The sequence below is a fragment of the Lates calcarifer genome, linkage group LG20 (genome assembly GCF_001640805.2).
Source record: "Lates calcarifer isolate ASB-BC8 linkage group LG20, TLL_Latcal_v3, whole genome shotgun sequence".
Classification (NCBI taxonomy): Eukaryota; Metazoa; Chordata; class Actinopteri; family Centropomidae; genus Lates; species Lates calcarifer.
The window spans coordinates 18,155,347-18,176,794 of NC_066852.1; the positions used below are offsets into that span (position 1 = coordinate 18,155,347).

At 39.6% G+C, this 21,448-nt stretch overlaps 1 protein-coding gene across 2 annotated transcripts in view; it reads right to left on the reverse strand.

The window, feature by feature from the left end:
- Window positions 1–21,448, reverse strand: part of septin8a (septin 8a) — a 38,347-nt gene that overhangs the window by 3,898 nt on the left and 13,001 nt on the right. Inside the window, exons 5-10 of one of the 2 annotated variants that reach the window (XM_018691684.2) lie at window positions 16,951–17,112; window positions 15,377–15,473; window positions 9,392–9,560; window positions 9,066–9,198; window positions 7,970–8,139; window positions 4,531–5,825 (exon numbers count right to left, since the gene is read on the reverse strand). In XM_018691684.2, coding sequence (XP_018547200.1) covers window positions 5,822–5,825; window positions 7,970–8,139; window positions 9,066–9,198; window positions 9,392–9,560; window positions 15,377–15,473; window positions 16,951–17,112 — 735 coding nt within the window. In that variant the 3' untranslated portion in view covers window positions 4,531–5,821. Of the gene's footprint in view, window positions 1–4,530; window positions 5,826–7,969; window positions 8,140–9,065; window positions 9,199–9,391; window positions 9,561–15,376; window positions 15,474–16,950; window positions 17,113–21,448 lie in introns of those variants that run through there. The other variant, XM_018691683.2, reaches the window with a different exon arrangement.

The following is a 21,448-nucleotide window of genomic DNA, read 5'->3' on the forward strand; positions in this document are numbered from 1 at the left end:
ATTGGCTGACAGCAGATATACTAGAACCAGCATTTATGATAAATAACTAGAGACTGCAGCACAGAAATGCTAAAGATCAGTTTGAGGAATTGTTCACAGTTCTTTCATAACCAAATTTAAGTAATTATAATCAGCAATCTTTACAGTAGTTTAAAGAAAAAAATCATAAAATCTCAATATTTATATTGTCTCAAAAACCCAGTACATCTGGTTGAAACAAATGACTGAACAGCTCACAGATACTTGTCAATGCATAATAGATCACTGTGCCTCCAATCACTGGCTAGAAAGGGTGTTTAAGTTTACATAGAGGAGTTACACTCTTCTGCCAGTTCATCACAGATGTGCAATTTTTCTGTAAGCCACCAGTTCTTGTTTTTATCTGTAGATATCCCACATTTCAAAAAAATGTTCTTCCCCATTTCACTATACAAATGTGCACCTTCTGAAAGTGCAGCTTCACACCAGAGGATGCTTTGGATGAAGGCACAGCATTTAAAGGCACATGTTGGCACATTCAGGTGAACAAATGATGCGTCTTTATTGGCAAAAACCGACACGCATCTTTGTATGAAGTAGTCATTTGGAAACCAAGGGAAGAGGGTGTTTTAGTTGCACGCAGAAGTGTACAATTTAAAATGCTTGTGTGCAGACCTGCACGTCAGGAAAGTGCTTAGTCGTGGTTCCGGCTTTGAGTATTTGACCCTCTTTCAGATCGACAGTGCCGAGTTCATCCACTGCAAAGAGATGGTGGACGAGTACCTACACAGCCTGGAGTTCTCCCTGCCGGCCAACGCCGTCTACATCTTCGACAGCGCCCAGATCCAGGAGGAGGAGCGGGTCTGGAGTCTCACGCAGCACCTCGGGGCAGCCAGGATGGGTCGGGGCGGCGCGGGCATAGGCGGTGGGGAACAGGGGGACTCGGACGAGTATTATGATGGTTTTCTGTGTTTGTATAACGAGGAGGTGAACCCGGCAGCGGACGGAAGCGACGTTGAGGGTTTGTTCGATCCCCAGCTGAAAGACATCTCCCCCTGCCCGCCACTGCACCCCGCTGTCAACTAGAAGGAGGTTTATTCACACCATCAATCTTTTTACAAGTGCACCGTGCCCTGTATCTTCCATTTAGAGCATCAGTCATACGTTTCATAGGGTACTAAGGCGATAGATTTAAACCCCAGTCTTACTCACCTCATTGATTTAAAAGACTAGAGAAAATAAAGGTAGAGATTCTTTCCTTAGGGCTTGGTAAAGGTCAAATGAAGTAACTGTTTTAGTCTCCTCTGTGCACTTGTCGTCAACCAAATGTGAATCTGGAGGTGTGTGTGGATCAGTGTACAAGTCCAGCTCTTATTCTGATGCCATAACTCGTTCTGTGTGTTGACAGCGAGGGCAGTTGAGGAGAAATCGTTGGGTGTCTCTGAGTGAATTGAAATTTGAGTTATTGGTCCATTTAAGTTCTCTACCTATTAATATTATTATAATTACTATTATTAATGCCACGTTATTTTCTACTTTTTAAGGTTCCTGTCCTTTACATCCACCACAAATTGTTTTGTTTCACAGGTTGGAGGTAAAGGATAAGAGTTAGACAGTTGTGTGTGTTTTATTTTAAGTGTGGTTGAGGCCATGAATGGCTTTTTTTTTTTTTATGTTTGAAAGTTGATCCTGTTTCTGTTTGTTCGTGAGGCAGGTTGGTGCTCAGGTTCCTCCCCAGAGCCACATAGCACTTTGAGAAAAAGATGAGCTTTTTTAAAAAAATGCAAATAATTATATTTTTTCACAACCTTTTTTATTATTATTTTAATCTTTAACTTACTTGTACTAAACATTTCTGTGCTGTTTTATTTACCAGTTATCTACAAAAGTTACATTTCACTGGAAAAAAAAAAGCTTTAATTTCGTGACTAAATGCTGCAAATGTTTTCATTTCTTTAACGCGTCAGCCTGTGTCGATTTTTACTTTATGCAACTGTTACCTATCAAACAAGAGCACCTTTTGGGAGATTAGTTCAACACTAGAGCAGAATGACAAAAAATGGTCATTTTGACATTATGACATGAGATTATCTGATCCAGCATCAATGTTCCTGTTTAAATTTTCAATATATATTTTTCTTATTTTGACATACTGTATGAGAGAACCAATAATTATACCTAAAATACTGTCACATTCTTGATATTGAAGTATTTGGATAAAAGTAACCAGTTTCATTTTGCTTTGTCAGAGCTGTCAGTCAGTTTTCTCACGTTACTGACATTATATATTATAAGTTACATCATGTTTGCTGATACATGAACATGCAGTGTGTCCACAGGGGCTTTATCTCCACTGCCAAACAGTCAAAGCCTACAGACATCGAACAGACTTTGATCTTCATTCTTTGACTTCAGGCTGCTGAAACGGTTTACTGTGTTCAGAGGGAAGCCAGCGTTACTATCCTCAGTGTGAACTGGTTACTGTCTGTCCTCTCAGCTGTAGAGTCAGCTCAGTCTGCTGCAGTCAAGGACTGAGTGGATGCTACACCAGTGAAAATATAAAGGTTTTTTTTTTCCATATTCCTTCTACCGAGGCAGCTATATCTTATTGTTTTGTCGACCACAGAAATAAAGCTATGACTTCAAAAGTCTGAAAGTGTGATTTTGTGGTTTGTCAGTTTAAAGCAGCAGCAGCAGGTTGGAGAAGCCTTCCTACGATTCAGAGGTTGCCATGTTTAGTCCTGCGTCAGAGAGAAAATAAAACAGATTAAGTTTAATTGTCTGGAGACAAAGTGTCCTTGAGCAAGATACTAAAATCCATATTTCACTTTGCATGTGTTGCTCTATAAAGATAAAATTATACCAACATGATTTGTGTTTTAACTTGAAGTCATGTTTAATACTAATGGATTTTATTTTGAGTGTTTAAGCCCTTACAAAGCTACAGTGCACACACACATCTCTGGTTGTGCTGACTTGATTTAGAAGCTTTTCCTTTGCTGTCTTATGTGCAGAGTACTTGGTAGAGTGCTGTTAGTGTTTTAGAATTCTGTGACATGTCAAACATTAAGCAAACCCACATGGGATTACAAGACACTGCTGTCTGTAAAACACTCAAAAACACTATGGTAAAATACGGAAAAAGCAAAAGAGCAGTTCTAACATTATTACATTAAGTTTATGCTTCTCTAAGTTAAACCTATGTTAAAATTTGACAATTTTGAGCTTCAAAATTGATATACTAGTTTGAAATTATTTGATACTAAATTCAAATTAAGCACAAGACAGTACTGTTTGATTTATATTTTTAATTACCATGAGTATTTCTGTTTTCATCATTCCTAACCCTTAATTTTCTCCTGTTCTTAAAGTCTATCTAGTCAGCTTTAGTACTTGTGTGCTATCATCTTGTCCTGTATGTACAGTGTTGTAGAACCGAGTGTCAGAGAGCCATAGTCACTCAGCTTTGTCAGCAGAGTGTGTTGGTGTACTATGGGTTAGACAGAACAAAGAGCTCTGAACAGATTGCACTGCTGGATTAGATCCAGTGAGCCCAGCAGGTGGTGGACAGAATAATAACAGTGCTGGCAGAGCTTTCACAGTAAACAGAGAACTATTACTATGGGAAGATCTCAGTACTGTGCTGTGACTTCCCCCATCTTATTTTCAATTAATCACTCATACATTCTGTGCAGTTAAACAAATACTAATACAGGAAATGACAATAAACGAAGAAACTCGCAGTGGTTGTACAACAATATAGTGGTTTTGGACCAAGAAATCACTTTTAAAGGTAATAAATTATCTTTTAAATAAATTTTAGGAACTTTACTTGTCTGTAGTACATGTCTGTTCAAAAATTATTGTTCTTCACTAATTACTATCCATCACCAATTATAACTTAAAAATCAAGCCTTCTAAAACTAGCAAGACCTTGGCTGGAAATCCTAACACAGCTTACACTTTCCAGTTGATGTAGCAAAATGTCTGATCTGTTTTCAGACTAGAAAGAGGAAAAGCTGAGAGGGAGATGAATTGCAAAAGCTGTTCTTGAGCGCCGAGATGCAGACGTGGTTTCTAAACAGAGCAACAACCAGCTGCAGTTTGTGTTAGCACATACTGTACACACATGCACAAACACACACACCCCATTCATCTTTCCATACACAGGCATACTGTTAACCAACATTATCTCCCAATCACATATGCACACACACTTCCTCCACAGACAAGTGTCACATGTTTCCCCTTTTCCACACACACTGTAAACGTGCCATGTTGTGCGTATATATACACACACACACACACACACCCAGCTGAGGTCAGCAAGCACAGTGGCGAAAGCAGGGAGGATTATGTGCAGGCTGAGCAAACATCACTCAGCTCTTCAGCCAGGGATCGCTAAACAGGAAACGCTACATGTCGTCTTTGTGTGCACGTGAGGGAATAAGTGTCATCACCTGCCTGTGTTTCGCTTTCATCTGCCGCCCGCTTGAATATCATCAAACAAATCATGGTGAGAGAGAGACATCAAAGCTGGGAGGCAGGGAGTGGGAGGTGGGGGGGGGGTTGCATTTATTTCCAACGACAGACAGTAAATACAGCTGCTCTCGTCTCCATCTGAGTGTAAACTCTTCTACAGCGAGCTGAGGCTTGTATGTTTTCCTGAATCCTGTGTGTGGTGTGTGGGTGTGTGTGTGTGTGTGTGTGTGTGTGTGTGTATACTGGCTTCATGTTTCTGTGTGTGTCCACTGTCACATCATAATCAACTCATGGTTTACAAAAAAGTTACATCACTTATGGACAATGTACACCGTCATATGTGCTTCTTACAATAATATCAAATTCAAAAATTAGTACATTTTGCATAATTAAGCTGGGTAAGCTCTAGAAAATATTCACATACATTTATTGCGTTAATATGAAACAGCACCAGAATATTGCATAAGTTTTTATTAATATTTAAGACTAACTTTTAGGTTGTCAGTACCTATGTATATGCAATAATATATACAGTATACAGGTACTCAGTTTTATTGCTTGACATAATGCGATTTAAATGTATTATTTGGGCTCATTTACTATAGGGATTTTTTCTACTGTGAAATGTGTTTAATCTATAAGTCTCATGATTATAGAAAGGTCAACAGATGCACCACACCTAGAAACATTTGAAACGGTTCAAGATATTAAAAAAAAAAAACCTTTAGGAAAGACTTGATTTTAATGCCATCTTTGATTTAAACGCCAGTCTTTCAAAATCAAGCTCAGCCTAATGTTTTTTTTAAATGCACATTGGACAGTTTCAAATGTTTTACTCTGGTATGTGACACTAGTACCAAAAAGTCAAACTGACTGAAGGGTTATAACCTCTCATTTCTGTGTGAATAGTTGATGGTAAAATAGAAAATAAACATAGAAAAACAAAATGCATATATATATATATATATATGTGTGTGTGTGTGTGTGTGTGTGTGTGTGTGTGTGTGTATACACATACACATACACACACACACACACACACACACACACACACACATATAAAGTGTCCAAAACAAACACAGAATAAAAGATCCTGAATAAATGAGATGGCCACTGTTGGCAAGTGAACATTATTCCTTATTATCTCTCACCATCTTTTCACTCTTTCTCCCCTGTGGCTTCATCCTGATCATCATCCTCAGTGTCTTTGGTCCATGTGCACAATGTCAAGATGGAATGTCAAAAATAAACAAACAAACAAAAAACGAACAAACAAAAAACCCAAACAAAAATAAACAGGTGTTGTCGTTGCTATGGTGATGGAGGACAAATCCATGGTCGTGTGTACAGCGCCCATAAATTAACTGAAAAACAATGACAAACAATAAACAAAATAAATTGAATGAATAAACAGCTACTTTAAGGAAATGATAAATGAATAATAAAGACTGAAATTCTACAGATGTTTGCGTTTAAATAAGTGCCACTACTTGTGTTAGTAAACAGAAAACATTAGTATGAGCCATTGCTACATTTTCCTTTTCAAGCATCGTTCCTGAATCTCTGAAACGCTCAATTTTATCTGTTATAAACAACAATGTTTCACTATCAATATGTTTCCCCAAGTGTAACAAAAGGTTGGATGGCATAAAACACAAAATAGGAAACTGAGAATGCATGGAATCTCTTTCACAAAACTACAAAATGGGAAGATCAGTCTCCTGCAGCGGCACTGACAGAAAAGCCTAAGAGCAACCACAAGATGGAGCCACATGCCCTCACATAGATTCTCAGCCTCAGAGAGTGTGTCTGTGTTGCCAGCAGACTATGTGAGCTACACGTTCTATATAAATAACAAGTGTTTTCAAATGATTTCAAATCTCCCAGACAGACTTTAGCTTCAGCTCTTCTCAGTGCAGTTTGAAAATTAACTTGCAGAGACTTAAAAACCCACTATTGATATGTAATCCATCAAGATCATATATCTAGTCTCCTTCTTATGTTTAAGTAGTAGTACATTTTTCTGTGCTGTTGAGTTTAAGGGACCTCCAACATCCAAGATTTAAGAGATTGCACTGGATTCATAAGCTACGCTAAATAGGAAAAAGTATGTGGACACCTGAACATTACACCCACATGTGATTGTTGAACATCTCATTCCTCAACCACAGGCATTAATCTGCAGCTGTAGCAGCCTCCACTCTTCTGAGAAGGTTTTCCAAAGGATTTTGAAACCTGGCTGCAGGGATTTGCTCCCATTCAGCCAGAGCAGCATTACTGAGGCCTGGCTCACAGTCAGTGTTTCGATTCATCCCAAAGGTGTTGGACAGGGTTGAGGTCAGGACACTGTGCACGCCAGTCAAGTTATTCCACATCAAACTTGGAAAAAAACATTTCTCTATGAAGCTCACTTTGTGTGCAGCAGCACTGTCACGAGGAAACAAGAAACAGCCAAACACAAACTGCTGCAACAATTTGGAAGTAAACTATTGTCTAAAATATCATTGTTTGCTGTAGCACTGAGATTTCCTTTAACTGGAACTAAGGAGCTTAGCCTCCACAGTTCCAGGAAAAACAGCCTCACATCACATACTTTTTTGCCACATAAACCTGGAGATGCTGAAGGTTCCCTGAATGCACCTTCAGGGAAAGAATTTATAAAACAATCCCTGCTGTCAGCTGCATCTCTGAGCAATAAAAACAGAACTTTGACAGGGAAGTAAATGTGACACAGTGTTCACTACAGTGGGTGACTGAATAATACATCTGCTACGTGTCTCTGCAAGTCATTCTGTACTGAAATGAACAGAAACTGATTGCTGTCTGGAGGTTAAAAAATAAAACTTTTACTTTGGAATATGGTTTGCAGCGCAGTGAAATATACAGTATGTGTAGTTAAGGAGCTAAAAGATGCGGAACCTGTATTGTAGTTATACTTGTGCCATCATCAATATATAGTATGCACCATAAGCATGCCCCTATTGAAAATGATCTGTATTCTGCATCACCTATTTATAAGCCAAGCTTTCAATTGTTTCAGCGAGTGAGTTTACTGCCTCCTCCCTGAATATCCTGAATAATTAGAGTGAGGCAAAGGGAAAGAGTGAAAGGACAGGAAATGTTAAGCTTGGGCAGGACAAAAAGGGGAGGAAGTTTCCTTAACACATGCCAGGCCTTTTATAATAGCTGAAATGCTTGTGTATTGGAGACAGGTCGACAACAGCACAGCACATTCAATTTAAGGCTTATTAATGTGACGCTTGTGCCACAGGACTTGGCAGAATGAAAAAACCTCCAGCTTAAAGACTTGTAACAGAGCAAAAAAGAGAAGGGATGAGAAAAGCAACAGACGGCTGTATACAAAAAGGAAATTATTTCAGGATTTAAGGCACAAATTAAAAAGACAACAGGATTAGTTAAAAGAAAGGAGAAGAGCTGGAAAAAGAAGCTTCCTGTTGTGGAAAGAAAAACAAGGTGAGTGAGTGACAGACAGGAGGGATTGGCTTACTTTTTCTTGTCCTTGTCTTTCTTGAGGGGCTGAGATAAGGAGAGCGTCTCAGCTGCCACCTTCTTCCTGTTGAAAGCGTTCATCTCCTCCTCCAGGTCTCTCCGCTTCTCTTCCACCTTCCTCTTCTCCTCCTGATGCATCCGCTTCAGCTGCTCGAACTTGTCATGCAGCTGAGAGGGAGGAGACGAGGATAAGGACGACAGGAGGAGGACAGATGAGACAAAAGATGTGAGAACAGATGAGTGGCACTCATCAATATTTTCTTTTTATTAACAATAGATCAATGTATCATGTAAAAATGTCAATAAACTGCAGCTATTTCCAGCTGAACAGCTCTAAAACCCCCCCTGCTCACTACCTGATCAGCACTGAACACACAGTTAGGACTAGCTGGTGAAGAATGCAGCTTCATTTAACTGTATGATCATTTAGAGGCTGCCAAGGAAGCACTTTACTCCTACATATTTAATCATGTATCTGAGCAGTATTATATTCCAACATTAAGCGTGACGGACTGTCAGAGCTGGAAGAAAATGTGACACTTTATACCACAGCAGCCTGACAAACCAACATTTGACTGCAGGTGTTTGGATGTGTGACAGTGGAGTTATCACATTACACACAATCCATTTTTTCTATGATTTGAGCTTATTACTGTATAAAAAGTGTACTATTATTACAATATACAATATACATTATAAATGGAGCTAAACATGTGTGACACTGGGACAGTTCCTCGCCTCCACCTCGTCCATTATTTTATGTGAGGGCACCTTGTCATGTATTATCCTGTACTGCTGACATTGACTGCAAGGCTCCGAAACTGTGGTGCTATACAGGATGTTTTTGTGCTTACTGAACAGCAACGATAAAAGTGTATATCTCAATACATAGTGATCTGTGTGTTCCAGACAGCACAAGGTTGTTTTTTGTCTAATGACATCACAACACATGGAAGAGGGATCCCTCCTCTGTTGCACTTCTTGAGGTTTCTTCCATTTTTCTACCAGGGGAGTTTTTCCTTATCCGATTCAAGATTCTAAGGACAAAAGTCTATAAAGTGTAAATAGTTCTAGCTTCTCTTGCCCAGACTGACCTCTCTCTCCTTTTCTTTCAGTTCTGCTTCCGTCTCTTTTACTTTGTTGACAAACATTTGCCGCATTTCTTCCTCTTTGCGCTGCAGGTCGCCCAAGAACTCTTTCCTTTTGGCCTCATACGTCTCTTGGAGGCTGGAGAGAAGACAGAACAAAGGAAGGAGTGAAAACACGGCAGACAAGAATAGATTAGGTATTGTCTGTAAACAATAGAAACTCTCCCTGCCGCTGACACTTGAGTATCTCTGTGGTTTTGGACTGTGTTTGTTTTCACTCTCCCTGATGACAGTGTATGTGTTAACTGTGAGTCCACTCTCCCCCTCTCTACCTGAATGGCTGGCTGTCAGGGTCTGTGTCTTTGAAGCCCATCTCCTCGAGCTTGCAGCGTCGGTACAGCTCGTAGTGGCGGGCGTGGGTCTGTTCCCTCAGATCCTCCATGTTGACCCTGATCAGCATCTCTCTGAGTTTTACGAAGTCGCAGTGGCTCTCATTCTCAACTGAGAGGGGAAAAAAGCACATACACCATAATTAGGAAAGCAGTAGCAGGTGATTCAGGTGATCATCTTCAGTTATTTCCGATACATGATAGGCTCTGACAAATTCTGCTTTGACAGCATCAGAGCTACAAATGTACAGTCATGCCTTGTTTTCAAGTTCTGAGTCTTTGCTTCTCACATTTCATTCTGTGCCTAGCTGCCTATTTCACTGCTTTAAACTTATTTTAACACTCCATCTGTCACCCTGTTCTCCTCCCTCCCTCTCCATCTCTTTTTCGAAAGCAGGAAGTCTTTTTAGAGAGAGATGTGAGCTTTTCTGCACAGAATACACTACATAAATCACATTTGGCATCCATTAAATTAAACCAAATCTATCGCATTTTGCCAACAAACTGGAGTGGATAGATTTGAGACATTCTACATTTTTCCAAGTTCATTTTTTCTTCTGGAGGAACTCTAACAACTTCACTTTAGTTTCATGTCCGAGTGACTCTCACAGTGAAATGAATTCATGGTGGGGAAAGGGCAGGAAGTATTTCCTGCCTCACAGACTGACAGCAGAGAGGGGGAATGTGCCGTGGGCGTCGTTTCTATTCCGATGAAGCCTTTTTACTAATAGGTCACCTCATTTAACTCCATTGCAACAATATGAACTGTACTGGAAATTAAAAAGTTACATTTTTTTGTTTTGTTAGAGGCCAGAGCAGAGGTCAGTATTGGAAGATGAAATGGGTAGTGGTGCCTGAAAGTGGACTGAACCGATCTGTGAATCAATTTCTAGTCTTTGAAAATGCAGTCTGGATAAAAAGGAGGGTAATGATATAGCAATGCATATACTGCTAATAGTCAGCCACAGGGTGTCTGCAGGGTTTGCCAAGTTAAATTTAAGTCTTTTTAAGACCTTTTCAATGCCACATTATATGCAATTCGGTGCCTGTTTCACAATCGTAACAGCCACAGTATTAAAGTATGAGGGAAACCCTTTAAGGACAATAACGCCTAGAATATATTGATTCTCCAATGATGCACTGTTCTTGTCAAATAACTCCTCCCTTTGAAAATAAAGTTTTTCCTACTTGATGTTATTTTTTCCCCATTTACAGACTCGATAATGCCTTCAGAGTCACTGTGGAAACTTGAAAAACTCGTAATTATTTGATATGCTCAATCACTACCAATTTTTAAATGAAGGCCATATTTCTGCTAAAAACCTGGAGCAGATGTGGTCCAGTGCATAACTTGATACATCGGCCAAACTTATCTTGGAAAAACACAAAAAGAGTGGCCTGTTAAAACGGACATGTGATGTCAAAGGAAAAATAACTTTCCCCTTTCAGGAAGTAAATGCGATCAACCTGTTAGCAAGCTTCAGTTCAATTCAATTCAATTCAATTTTATTTATATAGCGCCATATCACAACAACAGTCATCTCAAGGCACTTTTCATATAGAGCAGGTCTAGACCATACTCTTTAAAATAGGTATTTACAGAGAGAGACCCAACAAATCCCACCATGATCAAGCACTAGGCAACAGTGGCAAGGAAAAACTTCCTTTTAAGAGACAGAAACCTCGAGCAGAACCGGACTCAGGGTGGGCGGCCATCTGCCTCGACCTGCTTCAGAAAACACTATGAAGAGTTTTTCTGTTGTTTCAGATGTGAAGTGTGTGGATGCTGGGGGCACGTGAAGAGGGAAGTTACGTGGCCTTTCAGGGGCTGAACCCTGGGGTAGCAGTGGTGGAGGATGGGATGTATGCTGTGCTTAAATACCACCACTGCTGTGAGCTCTGTGGATGTAAAGAGAGCAATAATGATATTGAAAATGTCCAATTAGTGTGGCATTAAGCTTCTCCTGATGGAGAGTGCTGGGAGTGTAGCATGCAGTGTATGATAGCAAACCACAATGCAGCATACAAAATGCAAAATAACACAGTTAAAGTGCCTAAACAACACAAACACCGCACTCAAAGAAACATGGCTTTCCTTCATTGGACTTGGACAAAAAAGCAAGTGAATAACCACCAACTCACTCTCTTCTACTTTAACGCTTTTAGACCCAAAATAAATTTGTAAAAGATGTGAAACAGTAGTGGTATGAATCACTCACTCTTATTTTTTACTTAAATGTGCTGGTTAACCACACATCATCATTGAGAGAATACAAGTTAAAAACAGAAATGAGCTGTTCTCTAGGGCAAGTATCCAGGCTACTGAAATTGCCTGTTCATTTGGCATCTAATAGTCTCTCTGTACTGGTCCCCCTGCTGAGCGCTGAATGAGGGCCAAAGCTCTGACTGACTGCAGCACTGAGCCCTCAAGTTATCTGAGCACGGGGCTCTGCACACACACACACACACACACACACACACACATACACACCAGTATGAGAACAGAAACATACAAATAGAGGAGAACAGACACATGGCTGCAAATCTAAATCTGTGGTTATTAAAAATTAATGAAATTAGACAAATAAGCAAAATTAAATTACATGAAAACACCATGTTCACAAACTGAACACTGAGAGGAACACTGAGTCCCAGGCTGATCATCAGCTCCTGTGGTTTTGATGGGATTTTAGCATGTTTTGAGCAGTAAACAAACAACTTTATCTAAAACTACATGGTACACAGATGTTAGCATATCTGGTAGTTTTATGTTAGTTGTGGCAAATTTACAGAAAATATGATCCAAAAACTGAATACTACAGATTAGGGAAAGCTTTTACATTCAATACTTTGTCACAGTGGAGCTCAATATCTTGAATTACACCTTCTTTTACAATTAAGACATTTATTATTTCTATATGTCTGTTTTTACCCATGTAGACCTTCAAATTAGTCTGAGACAAATGCTGTATTTCTATTACATTTTCCTCATGGTTTTCCATCATTTAAGGTTTGACTGGTGCTCCTTTGATTATGTCATCTTGTTGTGCCCTCTTCTTCTGCCATAGTGTTATGGCATCCAGCTGGAGATTTGGAGCCACAACCTGTTAATTCTAGCTTTCTGTAAATATGATTAAATTAAATTTGGATAGAAACTTGAGTAATGTTTTGTGTTTTTAACCATATTGCCCAGCCCTAACTTCCCCAAAACAGCATGAGAGTGAAATGCAAAATAAGTGATGAACAACATCCATGTTCACATAGAAACATCCACTACAATTCATGTGCACAGAACAACAAACACACAGTAGCTTTGCAGATAAGAAATACTGGGGTCTGTTAAATAACACAGATGTCTGGAGTTCAGAGATAACAGAGCATCAAGATCCTGAGGGAAGATAAACACACACACACATACACACACTGAGCCCCGCTCAATTACTCTTTTTGTCAGTAGACAGTCCTCCCTCTGTCTTCCTTCAAGTCGTTGGAAATTTCCCATGGCTCTTCCAGAGGTTACCATAACCCATCTATATGACATCTGGCATCTACAAACTGTTTCCACTGACACAGACCCTCCTTTCAGTCGAGTGTCATAGAACACAGAGACTTCTGTCCTCTTCTGCCCCTGTCTTCAGATACTATGACAAAGTGCACTGTATGAATAGTGAGCCATCAGTTTGTAAGTGTGCCTGACTATGAGCCGAGTAGTTTTCTTGTATTACATCTCATTAGCCCTGATTTGCGTTGTCAGGCAGAGATGGACAAGCTTGCTAAGATTATTTGATACAGACAATAACAAAAAAAACAACAAAAAAAGTTTTTTTCAGGGTTGTTCAGTTGTTTAAACATACAATGTCAGTTTTTCCTTTAGAAATCACATGTATATCTTAAGATGCACATGGAAGCACAACAGCATCATCCCATAGCCTCATTAATTAAAGGCACAATCAGTATTTTTTCTAACTAAACAAAATTTTAAAGATAGTTTGGTTTTACTCCAAAGTTTACTTGGGTAAGGAAATCTTTTCATTAAAAAAAAAAAAAAAAAAAATACAAACGTAGATATAGTCTCATGTCCTTCTAATGACACAGATGTTATTCGATTAATTCAGCATTTTGCAGTATTAATATCAGCATGAAAACCTGTTTCCTACTTACATCTACCACTTCTTAATTGTTGCTGTATAATGATAAAATAAGGAATACATCTTTTGCAAATAAATCCCACAGAAATAAGTTCCCATAGAGATAACTTTTTGCAGATGGCTCTATTCTGTCTGTTGGACTATAGGTTCAGAGTGACTGATGCAGTCCAGAGGAATCTGTCCCCCAGGAGACACACAGCAGGCTTTATAAATAACCATAGAGTGTCCTCTGAGGGTTGGGGAATGAGAGTGGTCAGTGGATAATGGAGAGAGGAAAGGAAGAAAGAGTGAGGACACAAGAACAGTAAACCGAGAAGAGGAATGAAGAGAGACATGGAGGGAGGGAAGGAGAGAGAGAGGGAGAAAGCTTCCCTGAGAGTATAACTCCCATCCGAGCAGTAATATTCTCACAGCACAACTCTGCCTGACATTATTAAATTAAACTGTTTACCCTCATTGATGAGCACAGAGGAATGAGCCTTGGGAAACAAAGATCCCAAGACCCCACGACACTATAGGTGACGTCTCCAGGGGCAACGCATGCACGCAGACATACAGAGCCTGAGTGGCATAGGGTATATGCATGCCAAGAGAGACACCATACCCATCACAAGACACACACAGACACACACTGGCAATTCCCCAAAACAATCTCTGCCCACTCGCCCTTGATTTCACAGTGTCACTCCGCATGAAGTCACACTCACAGCTGTGCAGGGCACTCCACATTGAGAGGGAGGGTATAAATAAACAGGAAAACGGTGGGACGCACTCGCCACTCTGCCACAAGCAGGAAACATCTCTCACCATGGATACTGATAGCAGGCTTGCTCATTCGGCTGTTGAGTTATATTATGTGTCGTTTTCCCATATGTGCAAAACATCTGCATAACTACTAGCATGTTGTACTTATACATTCAAAAAGGAAGATCCTGTAAATACTTTCTACTTCTTTCTTTAAAAAGTATAGTCTAGTTTTTATTGTGCACTTCAAATCCACACTTAAAACTTTGGAATGGCCCTTTATATACACATGAACACGCCAACAGAGGTGGAATGAACAGAGCAAGCCTGCAGGGACTGGAAAGAGACTGAGCCATGTACTTCCTCCAAAATGATCCACCCATGACCACTTCCAGACACGTTCACAGTGCAATAAAATCCCTGAAGAATCACTACACATGCACACTCAGATGATGGTGCAATAAAGACTCCAGTTCTAGTACAGACATCCTGCCTTGATTGGTTGAGAGGTATTTGAATAAATTCCATTATTTCATGACACATCACTCTTCCCACATTTTGACATTTGCTTATTTAATACCTGTAACCTAGCAACCAACCAACAGCTAGCATATATAAAAAAGCCCTCTTATAATATCTCAGATACAAACTAACCAGCATCATCAGAACAACAGGTCAGGTCTTTCTGTTGCTTCATCGTGTTGCATCCTGACTAGTATTGGACAGATCAGCAAAACAGTTACAGATGAATCACAGGAAGTGACTTGAGTAATGATTAATTGTCACCTTAATAAAATCAACCTTTTTTCCAATGGTTTCTCTGTGTAATCACAATTTTTTTCATAGTAGTCCAATTAAGTTTGGATCAACCAACAAGTGACAATCATTTGCATTATTATGGTCTGGAGGAAGGAGTTAAGCATCAGCTGACCCTTCATGTACACACTGTTGCATTTGCTTGAGAAACACAAACATCCACACACTCACACACCCACACACACACACCCCGATTAACTTGCTTGTAAATGGTTCTCACCTTGCACAACACCCCAGGGGTACTGTCTGGCTCTCACTGTTTTGTTCCCCACTTTGACCTCTTCCACACTCCCGACCACAGCAAACGGCAGATGGGCCTACACAGGAAAAGATGTTAGGGTATTAAAAAGATCAAGAGGTCACAGGGGTAACTGGAGACATAACCAGAGAATAATTCCTGGCTCCCTCTGTGTTTTGGGTTACATACTTTCTCAGATTCATGCCAGTATTCTTATACTGGCATACAGCACAGCAACCGTTTTACAAGTTGAATTTTACCAGACACAACCATGTTGTTGTGCAGCAATAATAAAACAACAAAATGGCTGAATGAAAATTGAGTGCTTAATTTCAAATAAAACTTGTTTCACTGTGGCCGTCATCTCTCTTATCTTTCACAACCAGACCACACCAGAGTGAAATGTAACAATGTTGACATGCACCAGAGCTCTGTTTTAAGTTTAACATGTGGCTCCGCTGGGGCTCTGAGGCCTATTTTGTTAAAGTGATTAAACACACTCACTCACACACACACAGTTTCTTATTGCTACAAGAGCTACTATGCCTCATTAGGATCGACAGGGAGGCATCATGGGGAAAACATGCCCGATAGCAACCTCAAAAATTAGGTGGCGAGTTGAAACCAGCTGGCTGGTTGCAACTCAGAGGAACAAGCTGGTGAGTGTGGGCGCTGATGTAACCGACTATGAATAGATGGGGATACTGTACAAGGACTATGCCTGGGAGAACCAAACACAGTCTTATTTATCCATGAGAGAATTTACTGTTTGAGCATTTGTGCATGTGTGGGTGTGTGTTTGAGCAGAGAGTGATTATACATCACTCCCATTATAAAATTGGAAATGCAAAAGACCAATATTCTCTGCAGAAAATGTATTTGTGCTTGCCGCCTGAGCAGCCATTAGCTTATGTTCAATTATACAGGTACTCACAGTTTCAGTACCTCTAAGTAACTGTTTTATTTTGACAGTGGAAAATGTACAAATGGACATGTAAATCCAGTTGAAGGAAAGCATGTGCTGCCATTAATTTATGACTTCTCTTTATTATGGAAAGACTGGTGCAGTTAAACAGACCTAATATTAACACAATTCTGTGTTAAACTACGCATAACATTTGTATATACTACAAGCACATGCCCAGGGTCAGCTAGTATTTGCAAATATTTTGAGTGTTTTCCTGTGTATACAGTCACAGATTTGTGGGATTTCAAAGTGCCTAGATAAGAGAAACATTACTTCTCAGCACATGTGTTAAAAGCAAATAAAATGGTGTCAACATATGCCGCTGTTACCAGATGTGTAACACATGTGGTGCTAAAGACATGATGGTTTAAGCCTCTTTAATCCAACAATTTTGAGACAAACTGTCAAAGGTCTATAAAAAACTAGGAATTTTTCTCAATCAACACATTTTTTTTCATCGGAACAAAGCACATATGGTAAAAACATTGAAATTATTATTTTTTTTAATTAAAAACACATAGAAGATTGAGTGTATGAGAATTTTTGAGTGTGTTTGTTGTGTTTGTTGGAGTGTCACAACATGACTTACATTCATGGAGGCATTGATCTCACTGACTGCTTCATCGTCTGTTGGGAACTGATATATCTGGACACCATTGCTCACCAGCTCACTCATAATCTTTATTTTGAATTTATGGAGCTCACTCTTAGAGATTGTGTCCGCTTTGGCAATGATGGGAATGATGTTGACCTGAGGAAAGGATCAGAAAAACAGAGGGACATAAATGTACATAGAATTTCAGTAGTTTGGTTTAACCTGCATCTTCATGACAGGACAAAACATACTTGTCAAGTTTAATATAATGACAGAATATGCACAGAGAGTGTTTTCACTGAATTTAAGATTAAAGCAATTAACTTCCATTTGTCACCAGGTCATAAACAAACACTGTGAAAAAGCTAAATTAAACATGCTAAAGATCTAATTAAAAACATAAACCAAGCTAAGTACATTGCTAAACATGTCTGGGGAAGCATACAAGACCATATGCAGCAAAACTGTACAGCAAATAAGCTCAGGCAGAACCCTGACAGATAAATAAAACAAACAGTGATTATGAAAACAAACTAGGCTCCATCTCCAATCAGCAGCAGATGTGCAGAAATAAACACTGTTTATCTGCATTCCTCTGTATGGCTGCATTAACCAAATCACTAACCGGGAGGAATGGGGAGGATTCCTGCAGATTCACTCATCAATTCCATAGTGTGCCTGAGAGCAAGAGCCAGAGCTTGTTAGGAGTCAAATTACAGGCTCATCATACTTTATTGAATCATTAATTTGCATCAGGGCGGCCAGTATCATGTTTTAACCCTTATTTAACAGACTAACTTCATTAATCGCTTTTCAATGCTGCCTTGTCTGGCCTCTGAAGCAGATGGGAGTAAAGTGTCTTGAAACGGTCAGTGAGGAGGGAGGGGACCATGATATTTGTTCATTTCCCACAACTGGGTTTTCCCAGCTGGCCAAAGAGTATTCCCAAATAGTTTTCAGTGTTTGTTCTGAACAGCTAGGAACACCAGACGGGTAGCTGTAACCACATCAAAGCAGTTCACTTTAGATAATCACTGAAAAAAAGAAATTCACATACACTGAAGTAGCCTGATAATTCTGGTACTTTCTCAAAAATATGTATAATGCAACATGAAAAAATTTATACTAATTCATTTTGTAAGTCTTATTTTCAGTTGTTTTCTTACTTCAGTTTCATGGAGTCAGTTAGCCGTGAGTTACAACTTGATCCACATTTTTTGCCAATATTTCTTTACTTTTTGGGAAATTGGCACCATTAAAAGTATGCCAAATGAGCTATTACGGAGTTCCTGTCTGCAACGTAAAGTGTGATGATTAAGTGTGATGACTCTCAGGCAAGTTTTAGTGAGTTAAAACCTTAATGAGAGTTAAAATCTTCTTTTCATTTCTCTTCTTTTCAATGACTTTGTGGACATTCATTTTTCAAGATAACAGCATCCTTATGAAGTGTCATGCTGAATTTGAAATTACAGGATATATCACCCCTTGTTTGCCAAATGACCTCAACTGAATCCTTTGCATCCTAATATTGGATAATTATCTGGCAACGGTTTCCTCCTTTTTTTTTAAAAAAAAAATATTCGTTTAAAACAAAGGACACCTCCTGCAGACTCTTATCTCTCTTCCTGCCTTCATCCACCACAAACCCCACTTGCTCTGCTGGGCCTTCAACCACCCTCTGTAGGGAGGGGGTCATTCGCACCCCGTGTGCAAGAAAAACACCATTGTCTAGCCCTAACAACAAAATCTACAGTCTGAGGGAAAAGCTGTTTCTGGTCAGCTTCCCTGGCTTTTCCTGTGACAGGGCTATCTGGCAGACAGGGCAGCTCTGTCCATTTATCTTTACTTTTCAGATAAAAGCTAATATTCACACACAGAAATGCTTACACTGACGAGACTGTAATTCATCACAGAAAGCAAGGCAAAGATGGAGACAGTCTTGAAATACTTCTCATGGCAATGAAATGGACACTAATCTTCACTTGTATTATATCATTAATTTTAGTGCAAAGACAATCCATTGATTAATTGACTGTCTTCAATCTGCTTTCCTCTGAAATGTGAGGATTTACTGATTTTCTCAGTTTTAAATCTGCAGGTTCGGTTTTAGTTTTTGTATTTTAAGATGTGACTTTGGGGTCTGTGAACACATGAAAGGCATTTTCCATACTGCAGACATTTTACAGACAAAACAGTGAATCAGATAATTTAAAAATAACCACTTTTTGAAGCCGTACTTGGTTGGGCAAAGCTACTTTCTGTGGTCCACCTGTAGCCAACTAGAGCTCTGAAATTACAGAAATAAAACTGCAAAATATGAAAAGGCTGATGTGGTGCACAGCTGCTGAAAATATTTCCTAAAACACATTTATTCTATGTGGAAAAGACCACTGCATAAACCCCATCAAGCCTGTAAAACAAAACAGTGTCACATCCACACTGTGGTCACTCAGCACTGACTTATTTTCAGATAAAACAGTGGTCATATTGCACATGGTGGAGAGATTGCTGGGACAGAGCCACTGAGGTCAGACTGGTGTTCACCGTGGCCACCCACACAGGCTAAAACTGTGTCCATTGTTGCACTGACATTGCTGTAAATCACTTTGGATAAAAGTGCCCGCTGCCAACATTGCTCTTCTTTTACACCATCAACACTTTCTGGTGTTGTGCAACTGAAAAAAGCCTTTGAATAACTAAAATGTCCCCGCATAACCATGCTGGAGGTTCACAAGCAAAAGAGTGTGGTTCATGTGAAAGGACGGGGTGATTTAGCTGTGGTAAGCTGCTTTGCTCTCATTCATATTAGGGGCGAGTATAGCAGGTAAGCTGCTATACGATAGCAGACACATGTAGCTCAAGTTCACTGCTTTGCTGTGGTTCATATGAAGGGATAAGTAATATATTTAGCTCAGGTAAGGTACCATGGCTTGGTTCAAAGTGAGGGGTACAGAGAGTTTGCTGCGTATACGGTCATGGTTTGGATGGTATCAGGAGACAGTTGGCAAACACAGGGTGGCAGGTTTTGATCACTCTGTTGGCTGGTAAAGACAGTACAGAGGCTCAGTGGTCAGCACTGGCGCCTCACAGCAAGACAAGTCCTGAATTTGGATCTCAGACCTTCCCTCTGAAGTTTATGTAGGTTTTTTCTTAGGTCAGAACAGTACTCTGGCTGTCTTGTGGAGATAACAGTAGAGGTACTTAGTCATTGTTGTTGACCATGGGTTTGGCCTTGGAAACATGCACTGCACTCAGGTAAAGTTTTGGTGTCCTAAGTAGTAAGATTAAATCTGGATGAATCAAAAAGTACATTTGAAAAATGCATGTTAGTGCAATGCAATTAGTGAGTTTAAACATCACCGAGAACTACAATGCCTGATTATGATCCACTGTGTAATAAATTATAAATATTTTTTCTGAATTCATCATTAAACTGTTAGCTGTCCCTTGGGAGTGACAGTTGGCTGTGGTAGCCAGTCATTGTTTAGAATAGCATCACACATTTGGCAGAGATGCGCAGCCGTGCGTTGATGATAGCTGGCAGAGGTAAGCCAGCAGGTTTTGGTCACAAGCTGACCATCTGCTTTGTTCTGGATTTATTATCATTGCATCAATGGACACAAACAGGACCGAAGCTGCCACTTTGTCATTCCTACAGCAGTGTTATCAGTGAAAGACTGTGGTGGTAGTAAATACAACCTTTGGGGGTCAAAGCTAAACAGGCTGAAACGTAGATATTTGCAGATCAGTAAAATATTTCACACCTTCCCAACATACAACAGTCAACAAAATCCTGAATGACAGCTTTTCTCTCACTATTGCCTTAAGTCAAACAAGTGCATACAGAACCAAAGACACACAAATCTTCTCCTTCTCTTTGCTCACTCTCCTCTGTGCTTTGTGAACATGTGCTCTGAGATGTTTTGAGGATCTTTTCCCTTTCTGAAATTCCACACTTACCACACTATGAGACCATGATTGAAGATCAAAAACCACTCTGAATGGTTTTAAGCTGTGTATATCATACTGAGCAGTTCTTGAAAACATTTTATCAAAATGTCAACATGTTGAATTTATTCAAGTGTATTATAAAGTCGAAAGAAAACAGTACCATACATGTAAGCAAATTCTTTGTTTAATGCTCATGCCCAAGTATTTCTTTAGATTACAAAGAAAGGGATCTGGTAGGTTCTATGAGTAGCAATAGCTGCAATGGCAAAGCAAGCTACAGCAACTCAGCCCACACTAGATTCACTAAATTCAAGGAAAACCCTTTCAATTACCACTTATGACCAAAGATTTCTACAAAATGAAAACAATAAAATCTTGACAAATACAAAATGGCTCCAGCTTTCCCCGAAAAATTGACTTGCTTACTTTCATGACTCTGTCCTTCCCCTATAAACCTCTCTATCTCCCCCCTCCCTTCTTTGACACTCCGAGTGTTGTTGTGATGAGATTTTTTCCACCAGTTGCCTAATTGAGGGCAAGC